General features: G+C 38.4%; 1 protein-coding gene across 3 annotated transcripts; it reads left to right on the top strand.

Annotated features, from left to right (window-relative positions):
• The first annotated feature begins 496 nt into the window (after positions 1–496).
• On the top strand, positions 497–25417 carry ACY1 (aminoacylase 1). 3 transcript variants are annotated; one of them, XM_026673246.2, is made up of 15 exons: positions 497–579; positions 1419–1570; positions 5888–5952; positions 8579–8683; positions 12187–12281; positions 13741–13817; positions 15945–16034; positions 16372–16428; positions 17831–17904; positions 18335–18384; positions 19325–19469; positions 20736–20804; positions 21090–21169; positions 22120–22180; positions 22293–25417. In XM_026673246.2, exons 2-15 carry the CDS (start codon positions 1459–1461, stop codon positions 22455–22457), a joined length of 1245 nt encoding a protein of 414 aa, XP_026529031.1. In that variant the 5' UTR covers positions 497–579; positions 1419–1458; the 3' UTR covers positions 22458–25417. The 3 variants fall into 3 exon arrangements, with proteins under 3 accessions (XP_026529031.1, XP_087811062.1, XP_087811063.1); XM_087954936.1 differs by having other exon boundaries at positions 497–831; XM_087954937.1 differs by lacking the exon at positions 8579–8683.
• Positions 25418–27043: the final 1626 nt, after the last annotated feature.

Below are 27043 nucleotides of genomic sequence, written 5' to 3'. Positions count from 1 at the left end.
TGGTAAAATTTATTTATTTGATTTGATTTGTCAATTGCTTACAAGATAATAGGTATAAGTGCAAACATAGTGATGAATACATGGATACATATAAGAAAAAATGAGGCAAAACTCAGCAAATTTGTCACAACAACCTAAATTTTGGGCACAGCCGTGGCCCATAAGTTTAGGACTACCTGTTTGGGTAGATTTCAGGCCACCCATTCCCTCTGCCAAAGGCCTGACAGTACTTCACGAAGTCCCTGCCTGCCCTACCTACCCAGCTACTTTCTCAGCTTTCTGCTTCCCTGCTTGCAGAAGACAAATACCACGTCCGGGCACGCCATGCGGAACCTAAGCGCTCCAAGCGAAATCTCGCAGCGCCGGTTTGTCCCCGCCGCCTTGGGCCGGAGCAAGGCAGGGCGGGCGTCGGGTTGGGCGCCAGCGGGCGGGCCGGCGCGCGCCTTGGAGATTGGTCTGCTCTGCGCTCAGCCCTCCCCGGCGCTACTTGCTACCACCGCCGCCGAGGACGATGTGGAGTCAAGTCGCGGCGAGCAAGGCTTGAGGGAGGCGGTGGCGGCTTCCGCAACGAGCAAAGAGGTGGGTGGGGAGGGTAGAGGGAGAGACTACCACTTCGGGGGGGCCCTTTGCTACCCGGGAAAAGCTTCCCTGTCGCTTCGCCCCACCGTCGGCTCTTTTCCCTGGGGGAACGAGGGGGAAGGCCAGCCCATCGTTGCCTCCAAGGTGCCCTGCCGAAGAACTTGTTTACTTGGTTGCCGCTGGGCCAGGAGCTTACAAGGGAGGCAGGCGAGCGCTGGATTGCGGTATCAGGGAGAGAAAAATCTAATGAAAGTGGGTGGTGGTGGGTGTTTGGCTGGCGCTAAGGGCCAGAGCCGGGCAGTTTCAAGCTGCCTTGCGGGCTTGTAACTGTAGTCTGCCGGACTTTCGCCCCTGCAGCCCCCGATGAACCCTCCGTGAATGGGGTGTAACTCTCACAGCTCTGCAGAGTATAGTTGTAGCTGTGGAAATTCTGCCTAGACTGCAGTAGTTAAGGACTGACAATCCTATATCGGGGGAGGGTGGCAGTTTATTTTATTTATTTTGCCAAGTGATTATAAGATGACAGGTATAAGTATAAACATAGTTATGAATACATGAAATGGATACATATAAGAAAAATAAAAAGAAACAACAGGACAAGGATGGTAGGCAGGTTTCATTCTATCCTCTGGGACTCTTCCGGGTATTTTTAATACTCTGTTGCTTTTTGGCTGAAGGTACAGTACGGTACCTTTATACTGTACAGTGCAGGAATTTGAAGTGGGAAACATAACCCTACCATAATTTCATTCCTTATTTCCAGGATAACTTCCTTCTCACCCAGTCACAGTTGAAAAAGTGCAGTTCTTCACTTTCTGTCTGTTCCTCTCTTCCTGTAGTTGATATAGTACTCTACTCTCCGGAGTCCAGAAGGCTAACATGCTACCAGACTCTAAAAAGCTTGGGGAGAGGGATCCCAAAGAAGACCCATCTGTCACTCTCTTCCGGGAATATCTGAGAATCAAGACAGTCCAGCCTCAGCCTGATTATGGTATTAACTTTTTCTTCTTTCCTTAAAGAAAGCCAAAGTCATATAAGGCTTTCTGTTTGACTAGATCCAATCTGCAGCCAGCTTTTGGCTGAACTATTAGATGTCTACCATCTGATAGGAGCACACCCGCAAAAATCTGGTTCCTTTTATCAGTCAGAGTTGACATTCATGCATGATTTGTTAGACAAAGAGAAGCAAGCTGATTTCTAAAGTTTACTTGAATAGAATTTATCTTACCAGTTCTGTCTATGATGCATTCAGTTCATTTGTCACGTACAGTTAGAATAGAATAGAATAGAATAGAATAGAATAGAATAGAATAGAATAGAATAGAATAGAATAGAATAGAATAGAATAGAATTCTTTATTGGCCAGGTGTGAATGGACACACAAGGAATTTGTCTTTGGTGCACATGCTCTCAGTGTACATAAAAGAAAAGATACATTTGTCAAGAGTCAAGAATCATCAGGTACAACACTTAATGATAGTCATATGGTACAATAAGCAATCAAATCATACTAAGAAACAGTCAATAAAGATCATAAGGATACTGTTGATCTTATTGTGAAAAGAAAAGGCTCATCCAATTCAATCGTATGTATGTGAACCATAGTATATGCCTAACTCCTTCATGCCTTTTTATTCCATATGAATTTAATGCTGCAATACTACATATCTTGTGCATATTGATTTTCAGACTTTGTTGCACTGATAATCAGCATTCAGTACCTGAAATTTTTTACAAAATATGGGGGGCGGGGGAAGAAGAATTAACTTTCATTTTATATGGGTTTCTTATATTAAGAGCAATTTATGATCAGACTGTACGATATTACATTATGAGATTATAATTCTTGGTCAAGAAAAGGGGCGTTTTTCATGATGCATAGTTTGCTATGTGCTTTTGTACAAATAACTAGCACAATGTGTACCATATCTTTGCAAGCTGGCTATATTAAATGACATTTTAAATATATATGTATTAAATGAAGATTTTTCTGAGCAAATACACAGTACCAATATATCTGTTTGATTTATGATTTATTTATACACCTGCATGTTATTTTGTTCTTGGCACACTCAAACAGAATTCTGCCTGTGTAAGAAACATATTCAGAGTGTGATTATTTAGAATAGTTTATTTATTTGTTACTAAAAATGCCCCAAATAATGTGGTAAGAAAAAATATATATGTGGTTTTCTTTGTGTGTGTGTGCGCGCGCGCATGCATATGTGTGTGTATGCATATAGTCCTGCATCTATGACCATAATAAAGATCAGAATTTCTATTGCTAAATGAGGCAATTTTTTTCATACCAATTTTATGACCTTTTTTCACATAGTTATGAAATAAGCAAATCACTGCAGTTGTGAAGTGAATTGTGCAGTCATTAAGGAAGTCCAACTTCCCCCACTGAGTGTTTATTGGAAAGTGGCTGGGAAGGTTACAAATGACAATCATATGTTCCAAGGATGCTGCAGCTGTCCTAACTACATTTTGGTTGTCAAGCAACCAAATTTTCATCATGTGACTGTGGGGATGATACAATCTTCATAAGTGCCAGAACTGGTTGTAAGGCATTTTCACTGAACCTAGTAAGATTTACTTCTAAATAATCTGTAGAAGATAGAAGTGTTAGCTATCTAAGATTGATGTACTTCTTAAGCATGCTTCATGCTTAAGGGAACAGTAGAAAATTAGAGTTTGAGTGTATCCTGTGAAAATTTTGCCTTTTTAAATAGGATGTTACGACCATATTGTGGCTCCTCTGAATTTGTAATGATGGAGTATTTGATCCAAATCCGTTGAAAGTAAAACAAGATTCTTTTGTTTTAGTAAGAGTGGCATACTTTTGAGATGTAGAATCTAAGCAGAATAGGGTTATGTGACTTGTTCTTTATGTCAAAAAAAAAAGAAAAGAAAGTAAGTTACACTCATACACTCCAGCAAGCACTGAAGGAAGAAAATATTATTACCTATCTTTGGTTTGGTTTGAAGGAGCTCCTCCAGAAGAAGAATCCATCAAAAGCTAATATCAGTTGTGTGTTTGCATGGCTAATGAAATTCTTCAGAGTAAAAGCTAAAGATTTTTCCCTCTTGCACTTTTATTTTCTGACCATATAAACTTATACAGCCAGAAACCTATACAATCAATATAAACTTTTCTGAAAGTTAGAGGACTTGGCAAGAAAGCAGTTTCACATTTGCCTCCCTGACACTATTTATGCAGAAAATATCCTTATGATTTTATCTGTGGGATAAATGAGGCAGTGTAATTCTACAGATTGTCTCTACCATGCATAGGGTTGATTTTGCACTATCTGGGGAAAAAACAGTTGCACTGTATAAAAATTGAATAAAGGAATGAATGGAAATGATAAGACTCAAGAACTGTAATAATCTGAAAGAGGAATATATTTATTTAATTCTCACAGTGATTTCTATACAGTTTTTATATCTATCACTTGATATTTAGAAATAATCCCCAAAAGGAACAAAGCATCAGGTCTGGGTTTTGAGGGAGCCCACTTAGGATGGCGATTGCTTGTTTATTTTGTTTTGTGTCCAATTATCTTTTAACTTGAGTTTCATTTTTCATTATGATTATTTTATTGATTGCTACCTTCCCAAAGGTTCATGTTGTTTGGATGTCCATATAATATAAATAAATAAAATAATACAAGTCCGTCTAGTTGATTTCTTCTCCCAGTGCCCGTGTCCATATAGGAAATCAGTGTAAAGCGCAAAGCTGACCTCCATCTAGATCTTCATCATTTTCATTGTGGAGGAACAAATGTTTTTACTGAAGAAATTTGTAAAACTTTCATTGTAAACAAATCTGGAATAATATTCTGAAATCTTAAGGCCTCCATATTAATTCCAGAATACTCAGTTTGTCAGTATTTCTCCTTCTACTGGTAATAGCTGAAAAGCTAAAATAATAGTTTTTTATTTTAATTGTTTGTGGACTGGATGATATACGTGAGGGAGGACTGAAATGTACCACCTTGAAATGAAAAGTAGAAACAATGATGACTCAGTTGACTGCTGGAATCACTACTTGTCTGTTTAGGGCTCATTGTTAATTTTACGGCTTTGGGCAATTTGCTGTATGTCTTTCCACGATAATGGTTGTCATCTTTAAAAATATTAGTAGAATAATTAAAATAAACATATAATAGATCAGTGGTCCCCAACCTTTTTGTACCAGGGACCGGTTTCAAGCAGAAACATTTTTTCAAGGACCGGGGGGGAGAGAGAATCCGACTTTGGTAGTTTGCTTGCAGACGTTTCATTACCTGACTAGGTAACATCTGATGTTGTTACCTAGTCGGGTAATAAAACGTCTGCCAGCAAACCACCAAGTTCAGGGAGCGCCTTGGTCCTGCCTCCCTCAGCCCCATCCCTCAGGTGTCTCCCTCCCTCCCTCCCTCAGGTGTCTGCCTCGTTCCTCTCTCAGTCACTCTATCGCTCCTACAGCAGCCCAGGAAGAAACTGCTTCAAAGAAGCCGGGGTGGGGTGGGGTGGCTTTCCTGTCGCCACAGCTTCCCGAAGCGCCCGTTTCACCCCCCACCCGCCCGCCCGCCCGCCCGCCCGCCCGCTCGCGGTTCAATCCACAGTGCTCCGTTCTACCTGCCTGCCTGCCTGCCTTCTTCGTTTCGGAGCAGCCGGCTGATAAAAGAGGCGAATAGTTATTATTCTCAGCCGAAGCTGCTCCCAAACAACCAGACAGGCAGGCAGGCAGAACGGAGCACTGTGGATTGAACCGCAGCGGCGGGCGGTGGGTGGGGGTGAAACAGGCGCTTCCGGGGAAGCTGCGGCGAAAAGGAAAAGCCACCCCCGGCTTCTTTGAAGCAGTTTCTTCCTGGAGGAAGAAGGAGGAGCGAGAAAGCGACTGAGAGAGCTGAGCCAGAGAGCAGGACAGGCTTCGGTTGCTTCCTCCCTCCCCTTCTTTCATTTGTGTCCTTGATCCCGATCCCAGCAGCATTCACCGAAGGCGAAGAAAGCCGCCATTTTTAAAAATTTTTTCTTTGCGGCCCGGTAAAGAGTGCTCCACGGCCCGTACCGGTCCGCGCCCGGTGGTTGGGGACCCCTGTAATAGATGACAAGTGAGCTTAAACACATGTTGGATAGATAAGAAGCCTCAAGATTTCAAACTTTGTCCATTGCTTTATCCTTGGGGCAAAGTTTTAATTCAAATATTGCACGTGGGGAAAAGTTTTATAGAACTTGTACTGCCATTTTTAAAAATTAAATATTGATTGAAATAAAAAGACGTTTGTAATTTTCATGGTGGCTTCATATTTTCTTCCAGAAACAGCAGTAAAATTCCTGGAAAGAATAGCTTCTGAACTCGATCTACAGTGTCTGAAAGTGGAGGTAATGAGAAACCCCTTGCACTTATGCGGATTCTGTCAATTTCTGATTTGTTGCTATATGGCCTCTTTGTGCTCATAATTTAGGAAGAAAATCAGCATCATTTATCTTTGTCATGCAGGCTTAAGCTTTGAGATAAGGGATTTAAAAAATAAAACTTCACCAGCATATATTGTTATTGATAGCAACATAGAAGTGATTTGTTATTGCTTTCTACAAGGATTTCCCTATCTGACATTATCAAGAAGTCTCTCATTAAAGTACTATGCAAATCTAATCTAATTTACTTTTTAGCTTATAAAAATGTCAGCTAGACCCTGCAATCTGCTGAGTCAAAGTAAAGGAATACTGTCTCTCATGTATATTACTGCTACAGCTCAGGGTTTCAATTTCATTCCATTATTAAAATAGATATAATGGTACATTGGGGCAATTTTTGTTCGGGGCATTTTCCAAAGAGATATTTCTATGTGTCATTTAACTAATGTTGCTTTACTCTGTCATCTGAGTTAATAATAAGAAATAAGATGGCATTCATTTCAAATTAGGAGGGGAAAAAAACTATAAAAGATTTTAACAAAGTTCAGTAGCATAGGCTAAAGGCTTGCTACCTAGAAACATGTTTCAAAAATAGTGACCTCAACATCTATCAAAATTAAACTCTTTAATAGCACATACTAATTATCCACAGGATAAAGTGGACAATTGATGGAATTTTATTTTTCGCAACTTATCCCCTTCAATGTTTTTGCTGTTCTCATCTATTTCTTTTCCCCAGAGATGTGTAAAGTCTTATTTCCTGTATGGTTGCAAGCCACATACCCATGTTACAATTGCATGTGTGATGGAAATGCAAAGATACAGACAGATATGCAGGCAATAGATCAGTTCACATAGTATAAATTCATGCTGCTAGAATTAGTCCAGACAGTTGCACCATTCACATATAATTGTCTAGGGTTATGGCATGGTTATGCTGTACAAAGAAGCATATTATTGAGATAGTGATCATTATTCAAAATCATTTGGAACATGTCATCTACCAGCTATAGTGTTAGCTGCCTACTTAGGCAGTGAATAAGTTTATAGAGACATGGGTGTCCAAATGTGTTAGTCTTAATAATTGTATCTTATTGAGTAATATGCTGGATGAAATAGATATTTGGCCTGATTCATCAAAGGTCCATTTTTAATCATTTATTAATGACTTCAGAGTTATAATAATATTATTTAAAACTGGCAGGCTTTCTATGTTATCATCTGATGTAATGTTAAAAAAACTGTACTAGTGTTGGAGAAACTTAAATCTGAATCTGCAAACATCATGCAACTGATTTGATGGCCTCACATACCAGAGTCTAGTTATGAGGATGAAAATGAGCTGATAATACAAACAAGGATCCATTTAGGTTAGTTTAATCATCTTGGACAAAACGAAAAATAGACATGTAGTAAAAGAGTTCCACTGCCAGGGTTTTTATTAATTGATTTTTAATTTTGATTAATTAGGGTTCATTGAATGTTGACTTCGATTATTAGGGTTCATGGCATGAAGATAATTGATTCAGGCTTACTATTAAGTTTTTGATTGAATCATACTATGGTATGTTTTAGATTGTTTATAGTTCGTAGTAAACCTGTTGGAGCTGTGATCCTTTGAAGAGCCTGCTATCCAGTTAATCTGTTTATTACAGGTTCTATATCCAATAACCCAGTCTGACCTTTTCAGCTTTATGTGCCACATTTAGACTGATACGTGTTACAAATGAATGCTATGGAAAAGGTTTTTTACTAGGAAAAGGCAAGGAATATAATTTCGCTAGGCTGTCCTCTTATTTCTGTTCCTGTATTAAAACCGATTCTCCTCAGGTTGACTGAGCTGAAAGCGTTAAAATGCTCCTATGTAAATAAATCATTTCAAGAATTGGAGCTTGCCTTTCTTTCAATATTTATGGTAATTAGAACCAGTTTTATAAAACTGAATTGACTTCCAGCCTGTTTTGAGTTTTCCATGTCGTTTGGAGTTGCTGTGGGCTCCCTCTAATGACATCTGGAGTTTCTCTAAACAGAAAATTAAAATTGAGAAGTGGTATATGGATCTCGATGGTACTTTGGAGCTGCCTGAAGAGACAGTAGAAAAAGAAGCCATGTCTGTTTGAAAATCATTTTGTACTTTTCTTTGCAGTTGCTTATATCTGAAAAGCAGTTTTGTATGTATAAATATTATAAATGATTATTGCTTCCACTTTCTGGGTCTATACTTCTATTGTTTTCAGTGTCTGGATTCACATAGCATGCTAAGTCATAATAATAGGGTCTTGAGCAAAATGCTGGGCTAGACATAAGTTATCTAGCAAAAGTGACTATCATACAAATCAGGATTTCAGCAATGAAACTGTGAAATTCTTAGCTATCATGCTGCCTGCTTTTTCTTATTAAATTTAATAAAAGTATTTTGCCATTTCCCTGGAATAAATAATCCAACTTTTCAAATTCAATTTTTGTTTTATAAAATTTTATTCTCCCCATGAAAAGAGGGGAGGGTGTATGCAGTGTGAAAACTACACGAAGTTTTATTTTCCAAACTTACACAAAGAAGAATCCCATCTGATCTAATGTTCTGTTGCAGGTCTGCCCTGACCGTGTGATCACCATTCTGACTTGGAAAGGCACAAACCCACAACTCCGCTCCATCTTACTGAATTCCCATACAGACGTTGTACCCGTGTTTGAGGTTAGGAGATCGCAATGGGGATTCAGTGGCAACTTTAGCCTTGCTGGAAAAGAGAGTTGAGGGATGATTGGATTCCTTCTTCAAAACAAAACTTGCAAAAGCCAGGAAACATTATTCCAGGGGAGAAGTGGTGAATCTCATCTTCCTCTTTGCTATTCCTTGTTTTAGTTTACAGGTAGTCTTTGACTTGTGAACATTTGATTAGAGTTACAGTGACACTGAAAAAAGTGACTTATGACTGGCCCTTGCACTTAAAAATCAACGCAATGCCTCTCTGATCATGTAATCATAATCCAGGCACTTTTGCAACTGGTTGCATTTACGATATGGTTGCAATGTTCTAGAGTCATGCGATCACCATTTGCCTCCCACCACTTTCCTTCCAGCTTCTGACAAACAAGCTGGGGAAATTGGCAGGGAAGATGGCAAATTGAGATCATGTGATGTCTCAGTGACTGTGGTGATTCATTTAATGACCATGGCAAAAAAAGTCATAAAATTGGGCATGGTCACTTCAGTAGAGGTATTCAAATAAAGTTGCCACCGGTTCGGTGGGCATGGCTTGGTGGCCGCACTTTGTGTGCACAAGCTCGCCAAACACGCACTTTGCGCAGGTGCAGAGGCGTTCTAATTTGCCTCCTGCAAGCCTGCACGATGCTGGTCGCTGTAGCAGCTGCTGCACAGCGCTATTCTGTGCTGCGCAAAGCAGCTGTGCTTTGAATTCTGGCCATAAAAGTGAGTATGGGAGCCCGGGCAGGCAGGTGGGCCAAACACAGAGCAGCGAAGAGAACCGGTTCGTTCTCCACTGCTCATCGGCCGCTACCGGCTCTCCAGAACCAGGCAGAACCAGTCGAATACCACCACTGGGTCACTTGATTTCTCACTTAACTACTTCACTGTTTAACAATGAATTTATGGTTCCAAGTGTGGTTGTAAATTGAGGACTTCAACTGTTGGTGGTCCAGTGGTTAGAATGCAGTGTTGCAGGCTAACTCTGCTGATTGCCAGGAGTTCAATTCTGCCTGGCTCAAGGTTGACTCAGCCTTCCACCTTTCCGAGGTCGGTTAAATGAGGACCCAGATTGGTGGGGGACAATATGCTGTCTCTGTAAACCACTTATGAAGTGATATATAAGTCTTAAGTGCTATTGCTACCTATACACAAAATACAGGTTACACTGCTTTTATGAAGATGTGATGGAAATTCATATGTGGGCCATTAGTAGTATATGAAAATTCCTTTCCTCTGGAAATGGAAAGATGAGTTACAGGTTGAATCTCATGATTTTTCAATCAAGGTTGGATCTGCACTTTGTAACATTTTCAATTCTTATATTTGTAGGAATAGAAACACTATGGGGGAAATAAAAATATTATTAACTAGTGGTTGTTTAATAAAGAAATGTTATTTTACTGTGGATATTTGTAAAAAAAAAAATGGTGTTTGGTATATCTATCTATAATGTTGCACCAGCAGGTAACTTCTTATAATAACAATGGAGTAAAGAGAAATCAAACAACTTGCTTATTTATTTACTTAGTATCAAAGCAGTAAATTGATACTGCTTATATAAGCATTCAAGATGGCTTACAACAATAATTATATGAATAATAATAATTAATGATTATTGGCTGTCAAATAGCAAACAAAACCACGATGTGTACAAAAGGAGGACTTTGTAAGCCAAGAGGAAATCTATATTTTTCAGCAACTAGAAGTATATCCCCAAATGGAAAGAATGGGTAGGTGTAATATAGTCGCCACTCGGTGGATTTTTTAAGTTCACATTGTTTACAAAGCAGTCTACACAACTGACAAACATTATGGCAATATATCAATTTGTATAATTATCCAAGTAATATAAGTTACATAATCATTACATAAATTTGCATTTAATGGACTAAACAGACATTCATTCTGTGAATGGAGGCAAATATACATGTCCCAGGATAACGATGCAGGATCCAATCTGAGTCGGTCCCTAGGACCAGAAGTTTGTTCTTCCAAGCTTTGGACTCGTACTGTTCCCTGAGGATGGGCTCCAGCATAAGTCTGAAAGCTAGAAGAAAAAACCTTTGGTCTCAGGGACCGACTCAGATTGGATCTTGCAGACATTAATTCCCTCCATTGGTGGGTTAAGTGTGTTTGTACAGAGACATTTCAAATTAAACTGCAAGGAATATAATAAAAGAAAGTAAAAAGTGGGTATATTTGCTTAGTTTCAATGGAAAAAAGAGAACAAAGGGCTGTACTTTAGTCAATCCCAATTCTTTGGCATCCTGAGTTTGTCCTCAGAAGGAGGACTGATGCTTCTCTCATCTACCCTGAAATATTCCAAAATATTAAGACTTGAGCAAAAAGAAAAGCACTGATGACTAATTAAGTAATTCTAGAACAGGGGTGTCAGAACTTTTTCCCCCTTCGCTAAACTGGGCGTGGGCATGGCTAGCGCATGATGCATCCAGCCCATGGGCCAGGAGTTTGATAGCCCTGTTCTAAGGTTTCCAGAATTCCTCACTGAAACATGGTTTGGAATATAGTACAAACATAGGATATAAAAAGTTTGTGCTTTAGATCCTGACTACTCAAAGGAAAATACAAGTATAAGGCAGAAAGCTTGGGGGAATGAGATAAGAAAGAAATAACACTTAAGTGTGAACTTACCTTTAGCACACTCTCCTGAAATAATTAAGCCCAACACTTTAGGCTGGTGCATTATTTACTGGAGGAATAAATAAAAAAAAACCAATAATTCAAAAAAAATGTCATTGCTTTCTTTCCAACTATAAGTCTGACTCTAAAATTGTGATCCATATGCAGTATAAAAGACTGTGTATTTGTTCCAGACAATTTTTTTGAGCTTGTATTACAGTTGTACTACTGTAGTGGAAAATTGCTACAAAAATAGCTGCTGAGATTTTATTGTGGTATAAATAGTAGAAAACTGCCATCCAGGGCAGTGGATTTGTTAGCTTAAAAACTCTGGTTTTAAAAAGTGGTTCTGAAAGAGGAAGCTCTGTGAAATGTTAATGTAAATCCAGGAAGCTTCAACAAAATTTGGAACTGGATAACAGAGAGTTCTAAATGAATCTCCCAGCTTTAATTAAATTACCATAAAAGATTTACAGACTCACCAACTTTCGGTAATGATAAAAGGAGGCAATTAACATGATGCCTTCATGATTATTTTGCTCCTGGTTACCTTGCAGCTCCCATACTTTGCGACATTTTCCAGAAAAACTACTTCCTCACACAAACAGAGAATCCAAAAAGCATCTTCCCAAAAGTCATCCTTGCTGAACTCAGAAGCAAGTTTTTCAAAGGTTGCCTAGTTTCTCAAGTCAGGAAATGTGTAAGTTTATTTTGATTTGTTCCCAGTACTGTAGGGTATCACTGAAAATAGTCAGGCTTTTCCTTTAATGTCTTAACAGGCTGCCGTAAGAGCAAAGCCTCATTTCTCATCCATTCACATTTTTCTCATTGTTTCATTTTCTTTCCTGCAGAAATATTGGCAGCATGATCCTTTTTTGGCTTTCAAAGACTCTGAGGGAAATATCTATGGACGGGGAGCTCAAGATATGAAATGTGTATCTATCCAGTACGTGTAACCTATCTTGTCCTTCTATTTATGTTCTAGACCAGGGGTGTCAAACTGGCGGTCCGCGGGACAGATGCGTCACACGCAGGCCATGCCCACCCCAGCTCTGCGAGTGGGAAAAACGTTGTGAAGCGTCACGTGACAGCAATGTGATGCCATGAGTTTGACGTCCGTGTTCTAGACAGTACAAAAGACATTTGTTTAATAAGGAAAGCTACTTTGGCATTTTGTCTTGCGAAATGATGGAAGTGAAGGGATGTGACCAAGGGAGTAATTCGTGCAAAGAGCATTTTAGTTATGGTTGTGAAAGTGATAGAAACCAATGCTTAACTTGATTCGTTAATCCTGTCTGTTTTGATTATGTGCTATTATGCCATATTGTTTCATAGTGACAACATAGATCAGGGGTGGGCAATTAATTTTCCCAAGGGACTGTATTGGACTGTCGTGGAGGGCTGAACCAAAAGGGCCATGAAGATATATAATAGGCAGGGATGCATGCACATATGTCAATTGAAAAAAATATATAATCGCTTTCAAAATAAAAGCAATGCACTTGTAATGCGTGCATAATGTAAGTGAGACCGGTCTACTGGACCTCTGGCAGCCCGAGGAGGAACCGGTCTACCCACCTTCCAAGCATGAGCAGAACCGACCTGCCAGACATGCTGAAGCAGTTAACTTCCCCCTTTGGTAGTGCTGGCCGTTAAACCAGTTTAATTTCCGATTGACATGAGCTAGACAGAAATAACCAAAGGGCTGGATGTGGCCTGGAGGCCATAAAATGCCCAGGTGTGACATAGACTTTCTCCATGATAACCTGTCCCTAACCTAGTCCTTCAGGTCATTCATAATCTCTGTAACTGAGTCCATCCACCTTGCTGTTGATTGTTCTCCTCTTCTCTTTCCTTCCACCTATAAACAGATTGCCCATCAACATAAAGCTGATGAATATTACCCCCATTTGCTCAGGTTTAATGCTGCATTTTAAAGATGAGCTGCCTTATATAAATACAAAAAAGATATAACAATAAAAAAACAGAAAAAGAAGAAATAAGGGACGTTTTTGTTCCTTATTTCTTCTTTTTCTGTTTTTTTATTGTTATATCTTTTTTCCTTCATTTCTGTTTATTAATGCAATTAAATAAAAAAAAAGATAAAACTTGTATCTCATTGGCTGAAAAACAGCAAGCTGGAAAAGGCAGATTGCTGCTGCATTCAGAAGATGGTACCAAATGGTAGTTCTTGCAAGCAGAAAATAGGTGCCTTGTATGCAAGTACCAGGCTCTGCTTTGCCCTGCAAGGCATGTTTTAGAATTCAGGGATTTTTGATCCAGACTCCAGCTGAGTGTTTGCTCCTTTCCAATATACAGCATCCATCATCAACACATACTCCTTTCCCTTAAAAAGGCTATGTTATCTTTTTAATGAGACACTAAATAAGGCCTTTTTCTTTCAGATACCTAGAAGCCATACGGAGGCTGAAAGCTGAAGGAAGACATTTTCCACGAACCATTCATATGAGCTTTGTCCCAGGTGAGTTAAATAATAGCCCATAGCATAATCACGTGTCTCCTAATTTTTGCTCAAATAAGCAAAAAATACAGCAACTCAACACACTCTGCTTTCATGTGTAAAGAGGCTTCACCAGTGGTAGGATTCAAATTTTTTTACTCCCGGTTCTGTGGGCGTGGCTTGGTGGGCATGGCAGGGGAAGGATACTGTAAAATCTCCAGTCAGAGGTGGTTTTTGCCGGTTCTCTGAACTACTCAAAATTTCCGCTACCAGAACTGGTCAGAACTTACTGAATACCACCTCTGGGCCTCACTAATGGTCTGCTGAGGATATATTCTCACAACAGAGCATCTCTTGTGTGTCCATTCAGCAGCAGACCAAAGTCAGGCTAAGGTGTTCTGGTATGAAAATAATGGTATGCTGGCAGAAAATTTCCCATGTGGCTATTCTATGATATATGGAGGAGAAAACGTCAGAGATCAACCGTCTACTAGCTTCTGTTGGCCTGCTCTAGAATTGCCCTGTCCCAACCAGCTGGTGTTTCATGTGTACTGCCATTCTTGCTCTGGTTGCCATACTGACACACTTTTTCTGTTTTCTTATTGTTCAAACATGGGAGCATGCTTTGGATTTTCCACAAGACAAGTATTTCTGTTGAGATACAAAACTAAAATCTTCGCAGGTGGCAGCCCACTTGTGCCCAGGGCTTTCCTTCACCTAGAAGCTTCTCTTCTTCCAAATCAAGAGTCGCACACTGGTTTTTAAAAGTTTTGTCTATAAGAATGCCCAGCAATTGATGCATATGTGTCTAGGATTTTAAAAACCACTGCAGATAATAATTTTAAAGGGTTGAAGCTTGTAATTCTAAGCATGCAGTGCTGTGTTAAAAGTGTGATTCAATAAAAAGGGCTTTCAGAGATTCTCAAAGCAACTGTTCCAAACAAGCATCAGAGCCAGCTGGAGCAGAGGTACAAGGACAGCAATTGGCAGTTCATTTTCCCTAATAGATAATTCTTCATGAAAGGGAAAAGGAGAAGAAGTACTCCTCCAACCACAGCTCTGAAACATTTTTATGCTGTCATTTTTTTGACTTGAGGACAGAAGCCATTACTGTGGATGTGAGGAAGAGTTTTTACTTAGGGTTGGTGATGTTATTTCCCCAGGTAAATGAGATGCAAGCTAAGTCGCCTAGTAAAACCCACAGAAGTCAATAAAGTAAATATTTTCAGTATGGATTTGCAACAAAATATTTTCACTATATTGTTTTGGAAGAAAAGCATAGATTTCATTTCTGCAGCAAAATATTAAAACCACATCTTTATCAATGTTGGTTAAACAATATGGGGAGATTATGTAAAACATATAAATACAAGAGAATATTTGTAGCTCAGGATTGATGCTGTATATTGGAAAGGAGCTTCCGACTGTCATTGGATTATGTTAGATGACATATGAAGAAGATAGTTAAATTCAGAAGTAGTTAGATACAGCACCATCACAATGCCATTTTTTAAAATGATAATTTTAAAAAATCACAGAGCCTCCAAATTTTCATTAGGACCCTAATATAGGGAAAGAGAGACTAACTCTTTACCTTGACATGGTTTCTTTGACAATTAATTCCCTTCATCCTATCTGCGCCTGTGATCAAGCAGCGTACTACTAGGGTGTGTAATATTCTACTCCAGGGCTTACAGCAGCTTTGGGGGGAAAATTAATTGAAGAATGACGCAGAAGCTTTTGAGCAAATAAATAATTTGGGATCTTTCTGCAGTTGTTCTAAGATCGTTCTACTCTGTTCTTTTGTTGCATCCCAGTGAGACAGAACTTGTGGTCTCAAATGTAATGTTATGTCCCATTAAACAGAGTGATTGCTTTCCTGATTAATAGCAGGAAACAATTAGTGCATTACAAATTTTGGAGCAGACACACAACAAAGCTGATGAATGGGTTTTGGAGAAAAAACAATTTTTTGTTCTTTGTGGGCTATGCTAGTACAAAGAGAGGAGGCCCCCTGCATGCCAGATTGCAAAGCACAAAAGCTCTCTTGGATCCTGTAATTAGTTCTTCAAATATTTCCACTCTGAAATGCTGGTTTGGAGATCAAAGCAAAAGTAAGTAACTGTCTGGGCTTTCTTTTTCCTGCAGATGAAGAGGTTGGGGGCCACAAAGGGATGGAATTGTTTGTGAAGACTCCTGAATTTGCAGCACTTAATGTTGGCTTTGCCCTGGATGAAGGTGAAAATCCATAGTATGGCATTTGGGAAGTAGTTTTGCAATTGAAAAATATGCTGTCACTGAAATCATTTTCCTTTTTTTCTTAATAAAATTATTCTTTGTGATTACTTAGTTTCCTTCTCAAAGTGGTATGAATATAGGTTTGTTGTCTCAGAAGCAAGGCCTATGCAGACTTTGTGCAGATTCTTTTAATGATGATGATGATGATGATGTCTTCCCCTACATGAATACAAAGCCAGTTAGTTGATGCTATAGTTGCTTGCCAAAAGGCTTTGAAGAAAGCCTCTATATTTGAATGGCATTTGTTATTTACGATTGTTGTTTGGTTTTCTCCTAGGTCTGGCAAACCCAACCGACACTTTCACTGTATTCTATGGCGAGAAATGCCCATGGTGTAAGTAAGATCTGAAATGTTCTACTTCCTCTCATCTGTTTTCATTTTAATCTGCATCATCCTAAGATCTATACTAAAAACTATCTGCCGTATCTCCGCTACACATAATGCATGAATTCTTTTGAACAGTTTCTGGAGTTTTGTCAGTTTTATGTCTACTGTATATTTTTTTCTTAGTTGCAGCTGTATTTCTTTGCTACATCGGTTTTCACTCTGTAGAAAGTCACACTTAAAGTCACACTTACATCTCACTGGATTGATGTAGAATTTTAGACCTCTTCTGGTGCCTATTGTTTTATAGTTTGGAATTTCAATAAAGGCATCATGAAACTTTCTAATGTTTTAGAGTATATGCCTGCAATTTAATTTAATTCAAATGTTGAAATCTGATTCTCTGAAAACTCAAGAATTACTGCAGTTAATGTTGGCAACTAACTCTAGTTATTAGCTGTGGGTGTGTGTGGGGTGTATATATGTTATTGTTTTTATTGTGTTTATTATATTCTATTTTATTATAAAAGATGTTATCTGCATTATCTTTTCTCCAAATTTTATTTATAAATTACAAGAAAACATGTAAAATGTAAATACATTTTTAAAACCATCAAAAAGAACATACAAAATTAACGAGATAATCTTCAAACATATACAGAGAAAAAAGTTTAACAAAAAAACAACCCATTTTTGTTTCTCTTCAAAAGGTACATGCATTATGATTAGGAGATAGAGTTTTATGGATCAATTTGTTGCCATTTCCAATGTAAAGAAGCCAAGCTCTTCTTTTATTAAAGTTGCTGATTTGTTTGAAACAAGGGTTTATCTGCTAATTATAGTTGTGTCCTTCAGTGCATTGTTACTTCTTTGGAACATGGCACACTAAAAAGATATATCATGTATATACCCTTTATTAAAAATGTGTTAATCTTTGGGATACAGTTTGAAATTATAGTTATAATTTATAGATAGATAAAATTTATATATATATTAATGGCAATTATGTCAAATACCTGCTGTATCTTGGGAGTCGTACACTGTATAAATGCACTAGGAACCATAGGCAGTATAAATGCACATTGCCATCTTTATTATTGTAGATAAAAGATTCTAGCACAATTTTTTGAGCTTGTCAGCATTACAGAGGCACAGAATAACTGACCCAGAGTTATTCTGGTTCACACTTGTATTTAACAGGAAGAAATACTGGGGATAACTGTTAGTTTGCAAACTATTTAATTTTTTTCTATTAATAATATCCAATCTTAAAACTACCAGGAGACTGATGTACTTTTTAACTTGCACCAGTTCTACTTGCTGTGGTAGTTAAACAATACAACTGTTTGGCTTGCTTTGCTTTATTTTATGTTTATGTTTACATTTTTGGTCTTTCTTTAAATGACCTCAGGGATTAAAGTGAAAGTAGAAGGAAATCCGGGACATGGATCCAGATTCATTGAGAATACAGCTGCTGAAAAGATGGTAAGAGACCATTCTCTATAATATACAGGGCCAAGGAAGGGTGGGAGGTAGAACTTCTTGTTATATCTACATGTGAAAGTAGAAAATCAAAGCAGACACTTTATATGAACTGTCTGTTTTGCTGGATGTAATGTGCAGTTTAGAGTAGGATTATCAAACTGCAGTGCTCTAATTTTGTTAGGCCATAACACTTGATTATGAAATTCAGCGAGGAAACCTCTATGGTCAGATGTTATTAAAGTTATAGCCCATCAGTTTCTAGAGAGACAAAGGATGCCTATTTTTTGTTTACAAATATTTTTCCCATTTTATCATAATTCGCTAAAAGAGGTAAAATCCCATCTTGCCCAGAAGCTGACACTAAAGGCAGTCCTGTAGAAGTGGGGAGAATGCTTATCATTGCATTTACTTTTGATTTTCCTGTTCATAGCACAGAGTGATCACTTCTTTCCTAGAATTCAGAGAACATGAAAAACAAAGGTAAGAAACACAAATAGGTGAAGTCTATCAAGCTAAAGAAAGGCAATGCCTGACCTTTATGATTGAATAATGGTATTTCCCCATTACTATGATTTTTTTAAATTAAAGTACAATAAAAGAAGAGGGTTTTGTTCACCTCAAAAACAATTGGCTTCATAGACTATATCCTAGTACATGAAATATACAAAGTGATCCAGTATTGCTCTTCCAGTCTTTTATTACAAATACATTGCTATCACAAATGTCCATTTGAACCTTCAGCTGTGATGTGGAAAACAATTCCGCTTTTTCTTTCTACAACTGACTGAAAGGTATAGGTGACATATATCCTTCATTGCCCTTTGATTCTCTAAAATGGATCTGGCAGTTTTTCATTTTAATGATGAAGTAATGAATTACAAAGTAATGAATTACAAAGCCCAGCTCTGCCATAACTCTACTGAGATGAAATTTACAAAATAATTTCACAAAACCTATCCTTGCCTTCATATAATACTGTATACAGTGATGCACTTTGCATAATTCCTAAGAATTTCTGATAAGTCAAGCACTTTAAAGAGGTCTGTAAACGAAATTAATGACATATAACAATTATGACTTTATTAATGCAGGGATGTTGCACTACCCCCCCTTTCTCATCTATGAAAACCGCCTCTTTTACTGTGATAGGTATGTGGTTTCTGACCAACACGTAATTAATGCATATAACAATTATTCGGATGCTTAAGTGATGTTTTGTATGTATGTTTTTAAGATAATGTGTAAATTACAGAATCAGGTATCTTCTGCAGTTTTTGTTGGGCAGTGATTCCTATAAATATTTGGGCAGGCGATCACATGCCCTTGCCACATGCAGTTTCTTCATTCTCAGGGATTTAGCAATGAATTTATTTAAAAATGACAAACAAAATGTATAATTTTTTGTTGTTCTTTCTTACAGATTGAAAAATGAGGGACATCTCACTTTAGGAGATGTAACATCTGTGAACCTGACCATGTTGAATGGAGGAGTATCATTCAATGTGGTCCCCTCTGAGCTCTCTGTTGCCTTTGACATCCGGCTCCCTCCAACACAGGACTTAAAGGTACAGAGAAGGAGAAGGTTACCAGTTTTCATTCCGTAAAGATTTGCCTTGAATATCTCATCATAATTGGCCAGAGAATGTATTTGCTCTTCCCACTTATGCTAGAAAAAGCAGCAGGAATGGAATGGAATGAGTTGGAAGGGACCTTGGAGGTCTTCTAGTCCAACCCCATGCTTAGGCAGGAAACCCTATACCATTTCAGACGTTATTTATTATATAATATAAAATGAATGTACAGTAGTTACAGTAGTTATGGACATATTTTGTTATGCTCATGTAATACCACTATTCAATGAACTACACTGGTTCCCAATAGGCTTTTGGGTACAATTCAAGCTGCTGGTTCTTACCTTTAAAGCCCTACATGGCATAGGGCTGGATTACATTTCCTAAGAACATCTCCCTGTGTCACATTCTCTCACATGGAGGGCATGCTCCAGGTTCCTTCTTTTAAATCTTGTCATCATCAGAAAGGGTGCCATTTTTTGTGTTTCGCCCTAGAAGTATCTCCCCTCCCCCATATATGACAGCCCCCAACCCTTCTCACCTTTAAGAAAACCATTAAGACCTGGCTTTTCCCTCAGGCTTTTTGGGCGAGTTATATGGGAGTTCCTCTGTGGTGATTTTGTTGTGTGCCTTTCACCATTTTACATTTAGTTTGTTTATTGTTATGTATGGTTTTTCCCCTTTTTTGATTTATTTTATGCTGTACACCACCTATCGTTTGAGATGAGCGATCTTATAAATCTTAAACTGTTTCTGGCTGGTTTTTTTTTTTTTTTTTACAAAACTTGTTAAACTGTCCTATAAAATATTGTTCATTTGTTTAACAATCTTGCAGTGTTTGTAGCAGTTAATATGGAAGTCCTTAATAACTTTTCTTGATGTTTGAAAGAATTGGAGAGCCTAATTCCTTTACTTGTATATTACTTTCAAGAGTCCTGAATTCTGGTAGCCTTGAGGGCTTTCATGCTCTATGTCTGTTTAATGAAAGATTAACAGTGTTTTGCAACACATTCCCCCACAAGCTGCCCTGGAGAGAAATGTCAGGTATCTATCATACAGACCTTTGATCAATATGTAGCTTTGAAGCTACATATTTGATGTTTCCTTACCTGTGAGGGAAGAAATATTCTTAAACAGGCAGGAAGGAGTGCAGAGAATTGTAGAATAGATTAAGATAATGAAAAGTAGGGTATCTGGCCAAGAATTGCTCAGAACAAAGGGCTTTCTCATATCACATATTGATTTGTCTTTGCTTTGCAGGCATTTGAGGAGCAACTCAAATCTTGGTGCAAAGCAGCTGGAGAAGGTGTTACATATGAGTTCCAGCAGGTAACTGGGAAATGAGGGTTCACTCCAACTACTTTTCCTTTAGTTCTAGAAGCAAAACTCTAAATTGGTTTTGGCTTATAGCCTTTTAGAGTACTGCCACTGTCTTTCTCTCCCTTTCCTCCTTGGGCCTTTATCTCAACAGGGCTGTCTTTCTATGGTGCCCTGTGCTCCACAGCCTCTTTTAGTCCTACTGCTACTTCTGCCAGGCATTTGCCAAACATTCCTGGATTTTGAGAATCTGTTGCCTCCTACGAGTTTCACCTTCTACCTTTTCCCTTGGGTTAGAAATGCATGGATCAGACGGTTACCTCCACAGAGGAATCGGATCCCTGGTGGAAGGCATTCAGTGACACCTGCAAAGACATGTGAGTACATTATTACATTTGCCTTTTCTCATTTTTCTTCCTTTTTTCCTTAGTCATTCTGGGATAGGAGCAACTTCACCTGCTAGATAGGAGGAAACTATATTTATATTTGGTGAAGAAGTTGCTATGGACTGCATTAAGAACCACATTATACCACATTATAAAAAAAAACCACATTATAAAAAAGATGTTGAGACTCTAAAAAAAGTACAGAGAAGAGCAACCAGGATGATTAGGGGACTGGAGACTAAAACATATGAAGAACGGTTACAGGAACTGGGCATGGCTAGTCTAGTGAAGAGAAGGACCAGGGGAAACATGATAGCGGTCTTCCAATATTTGAGGGGCTGCCACAGAGAGGAAGGGGGTCAAGCTATTTTCTAAAGCGCCTGTAGGCCAGACAAGGAACAATGGATGGAAACTAAATAAGGAGAGATTTAACCTAGAAATAAGGAGAAACTTTGTTCAGTGAGAACAATCAACCACTGGAACAACTTGCCCTCGGAAGTTGTGGGAGAGCCATCACTTGAGACTTTCAAAAAGAAATTAGACTGCCATTTGTCAGAAATTGTGTAGGGTCTCCCATTGTGTAGGGGGGGTTGGACTAGATGACCTACAAGGTCCCTTCCAACTCTGATTATCTGTTAAGAAAAAAAGTATATACTGAAATACCCTCTAGCATAGACCAGCTTTCCCAGACCTGTCTGTATTCAGGGATTGTAAGGGCTAAACCAACAGAATGGTTGCAAGTTGGGAAAAGCATGGAAACTCCCATCTTCTCAACTACTCCAATTCTGGATCATCTCAGAAGCCTACAGTTCCATTTTTTCCCCCAGTTGATAAATTCTACCTTTGGAATAGTTTGAAACTTCTGAAACTGCAAAAAGACCAAGTTAAATAACGACCATCCCACGGGGAGCTTCTCTGCCATTGTGTCTCTGTTTCTTCAGGAATATGAAGCTGAAGTGTGAGATCTTCCCTGCTGCCACTGACAGCCGCTACATCAGAGCAGTGAGTATAGATGTCTTTCCTAGAGGCCCCTGACCAGCGGAAGTGCTTATCTTCTACTTACTTGCTCTGGCCTTGGTTTCTGACCCCTGCTTCTCCTTCCAATATATTTCAGGCAGGTCACCCTGCAATTGGCTTTTCCCCCATGAACTACACGCCTGTGCTGCTGCATGACCACAACGAATTCCTGAATGAGCGGGTCTTCCTTCATGGGATTGAGATCTATGCTCACCTCATCCCAGCACTGGCCAGTGTCCCTCCTCTGCAAGCAGAAGTCTGAGATCCTAGCAGATTTGGGCAGTGATTTGGGCTGTGTAGTGGTGGTGATGGGGGGGTTGGGGTTGGGGAGAAAAACCAAAGAAATTGAGAAAGGACACTATGATATTGTGACTGAGGGCTTATGGTGCTTGATAATCTGTGTTTTGCCAAGAGGAAGTGGAATTCCAGCATCCCTGGATGTTACACAAGGGACAAAACAATCTGGCAGCATCAGTTAATGCAACCATATGTAAATTAGGGTCTTGTTAATGTCAATGACTTTTTCTCTGCTGCATACTAATGAACACAGAGACCCTTCTTTTCACAATTCCAGATGGAAAAACCATGTCCTTTTTTTTCTACTAACAATTTCTCTATTTGGAGATAAAAGGATAGTCTTCATGGCTTCTAAATCAGCAAATTCTAAATACTAGCTTCTCACTACTGAAATGCAATTGAACAGGAAAACGTTATTGTCATATTAATTGTCTTCCTGTTACTACCATACTGTTTTGCTGTGTGGTTTTTTTTTTTAAAAGAAAAAGAACATCATTTACATTGGTAAATCTAAGGCAAAATAGAGATGAAGACCCTGAAATCTTGAGAAGTTGGGGTCAGATGAGAGTGCTATTTAGGCTGATGGGGTTGATGTGGAGTTATTCTTTTTTCTTTTACTTTGTCTAGCATGCCTAATACTATGGAAGACCATCTCAGCACTTATAATATTGAGCAATTTTTCTTAGTTTCCCTATTTGTAAAGGAGAATCAGTTATGGCACTTACCCTTTGCTTCATGAGTTCTTTCAGAGGCAAAAATGTTTTGAAAGTAAATGAAAGGGAATTTAGCAATAGCACTTTGACTTATATATTGTTTCACAGTGCTGTACAGCCCTCTCTAAGCAGTTTACAGTGTCAGAATATTGCCCCCAACAATCTGGGTCCTCATTTTACCCACCTCGGAAGGATGGAAGGCTGAGCCAGTGAGAACAGTCGGCGGAATTAGCCTGTATTCTAACCACTGCGCCACCATGGCTCTTTTTATTAAATAAAGTTTAATTACAGTGAGAGACCAAGATCTTGAAGGAGGAGTTAAGAATTAATACAACTTGCTTAGGAACTTTCTTCCCTACTCTATTATCTTATCCCACAGGAAGATGGGGATGTCCCTGAATTTTTGCTCCTTGATTTTTACTCCATACTCACTAGCAGTATGGCTGACTGCCTTAATTATCTACTGAACCTGTATTCAACTAATTATAAATGAATGCCATTTGGATTTTTTGAATGCCAAACGTCTAAGGGTAAAATGGAGACGATCAATAGCCTGGATGACTTTTCTCCCAAGAATACCTTGGGGATGGCACTATATCAGAATAGTGCATCCTTTCCTTTGAGGCATTCTTTTCCAAATTTTAACTGGAATTCTGCTGAAATATTGAAGTAAACTGAAATCATCAGTAAAGGAACTGTATATGGTTTAAGATAAGGAGAAACATTCAGCCACATTTCCTTGAATAGATGCCATTCTGTAAAGAATTTGTTAACATACACCTGCCTCTTGAATGTTAGCTATGTTTCCCCCGTTCACAGCATTAGCAAAAGTCAAACCATCCCACGAAAGGGGTATTTTTCCCAGTTTTATACAAGATAATTGGTTCAGGCTGGAAAGCGAGAGAAGTTCTCCAGATATCATATATGACATGCTTCATCCAACTTGTCATTGGCAACAAAACCTGAATTTCTTCCAGAATGATTATTTTTGACATACTGCTGTAACGCAAGATCATCCCACTGTATTTACACTGTCAGGTACACTTTCTCTTTTTAATATTGGATAACATCTGTTAGAAACTTCACTCATACTGTCTGGTGTCATAGAGCAACACATACTTAGGGAATATGGAAATTTCCCCCCTTTATTAGTAGACTATTAACTACAGGTGATTTTTAATATGAAACTGAAGCACAGATAACAACACTGTGATTTGTCTTATTATGTATACAATCATAATTTGTGAAATTTACTGTGAAAATATAAATGCTTTGTAAAGTCTTGTATCCCAAAATGTTCAGGAGTCAAAATATAGCTAAATCAGGATTCTTTCAAAAGCCTAGGGAAAAAGGCGAATGTGTGCATTTTTACAGTTCTGTATAGTTTTGTACAATCTTACTTGGTAGAAAGTCCCATTGTGTTCTGTTGTGTTTTGGTAAACATGCACTGAATTTTTGCATATATGTAGATGTGGATATTTTTTTAGATGAACATATCTCCTTCGGGGAAATGACACTTCCACATAAGTCTATGGTATCAAAATTTTGTCTAGTTTTGCTTTTTGTTTGTTCTGTTTGCCATGTTCCAGGATGAACTGCTTCTCTTAGTTAAGTTTGGCTGAAAAGAGAAATAATAGAAATAATATGTGGTTATTAGATTAATAATTGTATATTAGGAAGATGAGCAGAAAGCTGCTTATGGGCTTCCAAGAGGCTCTCAGTGCTCTTTGATCCAATGCAACCTATTGGGGGAGGTAGCAGCATCTTCTCTCACATAAATTTAAATTGTCTGTGCCCACATGAACAAAACGGTACAATTCATACCATGGATTATAGCAACACTTTTGGCAAAGTTGGCAACTTTAAGATGTGTGGACTTCAACTCCCAGAATTCCCCATGTTAAATTTTTTTTTGCCAAGATTTCAAAAGTGGTTTGCCATTGCCTGCTTTCAAGGGCTGAAGGAGAATGATCTGTCCAAGGACATCCAACTGGCTGGCTTCCTCTGTTTTTTTTCCTCAGCAGGCTGTGAATGACCACATATGAGAGTTTAAAAAGAACTTCTGGTCTTTTAAAATCAGGTGTTCTTTGCTGTCCTTCCTATCTAAACCTGGATAGAAATTTATTCAGTCTTGGAAATGTTTTTTTTTTCCAGTTTATATAGAGGTGATTTTAAGAAACAAATAGAATTAATAATTCAAAACTTGCTCAAATTTTAAAATTAGATTTGTGTGCTAACTTGGGAGGTGCGAACTCAGAAGGTGGTAACAGTTGATTGACCTTATTGGAATTCTGAAACCAAGCAGGGCCGGGTGGCATTTTGATAGGGGACTAATGAGGAATTCTAGGGCTGTAGGCTTGTCTGGGAACTCAAAACCATCCCCACCACCAAAAAAAATGTAGTGGCAAACCATTTACAAAACTAATGGGCCTACAGGTAGTCTCAACTTATGACCATAATTGGGACTGGAATGTCTGTTGCTAAGCAATGTACTCATTAAGTGAATTGGACCCAATTTTATGACCTTTTTGCTGTGATCAGGTGAACCACATGATTGTTAAGTGAACCTGGCTTCCCCATTGACTTTGCTTGTCAGACATCCCTTGGGAAGGTTACAAACGGTAGTCACGTAACCCTGGGATGTGCGATGGTTGTAAGTGTGAGGACTGATCGAAGACACTTTTTCAGCACCTTTTTAAAATTTCAAACAGGTGTTAAACGAATGGTCATAAGTTGAAGTGTCCCTGTATACCAATAATCCAACTTCTCTCAAGTTTTCCTTTTACTCCGAACAATAATTGCTTGGAACTATTTTCCACTAGATGGCGAACTGCACCTAAAAATCCTCCAACATGGAATAATTTCAACCTATGGAACAACTATCAAATATTGTTGATATTACTCATATTTGTTGGGAGTGGGATGCAACAATGCGTGTATGGATATAACATGGAAATAATTAAAAATGATTGCTTGGTTAAAGGAGAAGATGTACAAACATTAAAATATTAAAAACTGTTTTTGCAACAACAGGTAGCGTGATAAACAATAGATTAAAAGTTGAACTATGTACCTTGAAGCAAAATGAGTTTTCCATTCTCAGTTCATAGGCCAACTTTATCAGAGGGCTTAGAGGGGGGATCATTTCAAACAGAACCCAATGTGTGAACTTTGTTAGCTGAGGGACAGTGAGTACAGACAAATGATAATATTTTCTTTTGCAATTACTCAGTTACTTCACAGAATAAATATTAATACACTGATACATTTACATCACAAGTTCTGCAAGAGTCAGCAAAATTTTTACAAGAGAATGTTCTACTCAGGGACTTGATGTAATCTCTTGGTTTTGACTTAACATATCATGTGAACCTGGGCAGAAGTGGTCATACAGGTAGCATAAAATAATTTTATGAATTGGTTATAAAAAACAGATGTAAATTTTACAGTAGAAAGCAATCTCAAGCTGTCTATTTTGAATGTGTTCAAAGAAAAAATACAATGTTATTTATGGTTATTTTTTACTGAGGAGAGTAGGAAGTTGTGTGAATGTTTAGTCTCAGGTTCAAATACCATCATCAGCCTATTATACAACTCTGAGGCAAAGAATCATTTCAGGAAGCAAAATGTATTGGACCAGCTCTAGCAATGAAGAAAGCTTATTAAGAACATGAAAAAGGATATGAAAACCAAGTTGGGGGAAAATATACTCACAAAAGACAGCATAACTCTTTTCAAAGCAAAGTTGGAAAGACCTTCACTGATCAGTGATAATCACATATTGAAAAAGTGGAAATCAAAATGACAAGAGGAAGTGACCATACACATTTGATCAGAA

The sequence above is a fragment of the Notechis scutatus genome, chromosome 2 (assembly GCF_049901735.1).
Source record: "Notechis scutatus isolate UNSWTSFEM ecotype Mainland chromosome 2, rNotScu1.2, whole genome shotgun sequence".
Taxonomy (NCBI): domain Eukaryota; kingdom Metazoa; phylum Chordata; class Lepidosauria; order Squamata; family Elapidae; genus Notechis; species Notechis scutatus.
The sequence above is the reverse complement of the archived record's forward strand: the minus strand, read 5'-3'. Positions and strand labels throughout refer to the sequence as shown.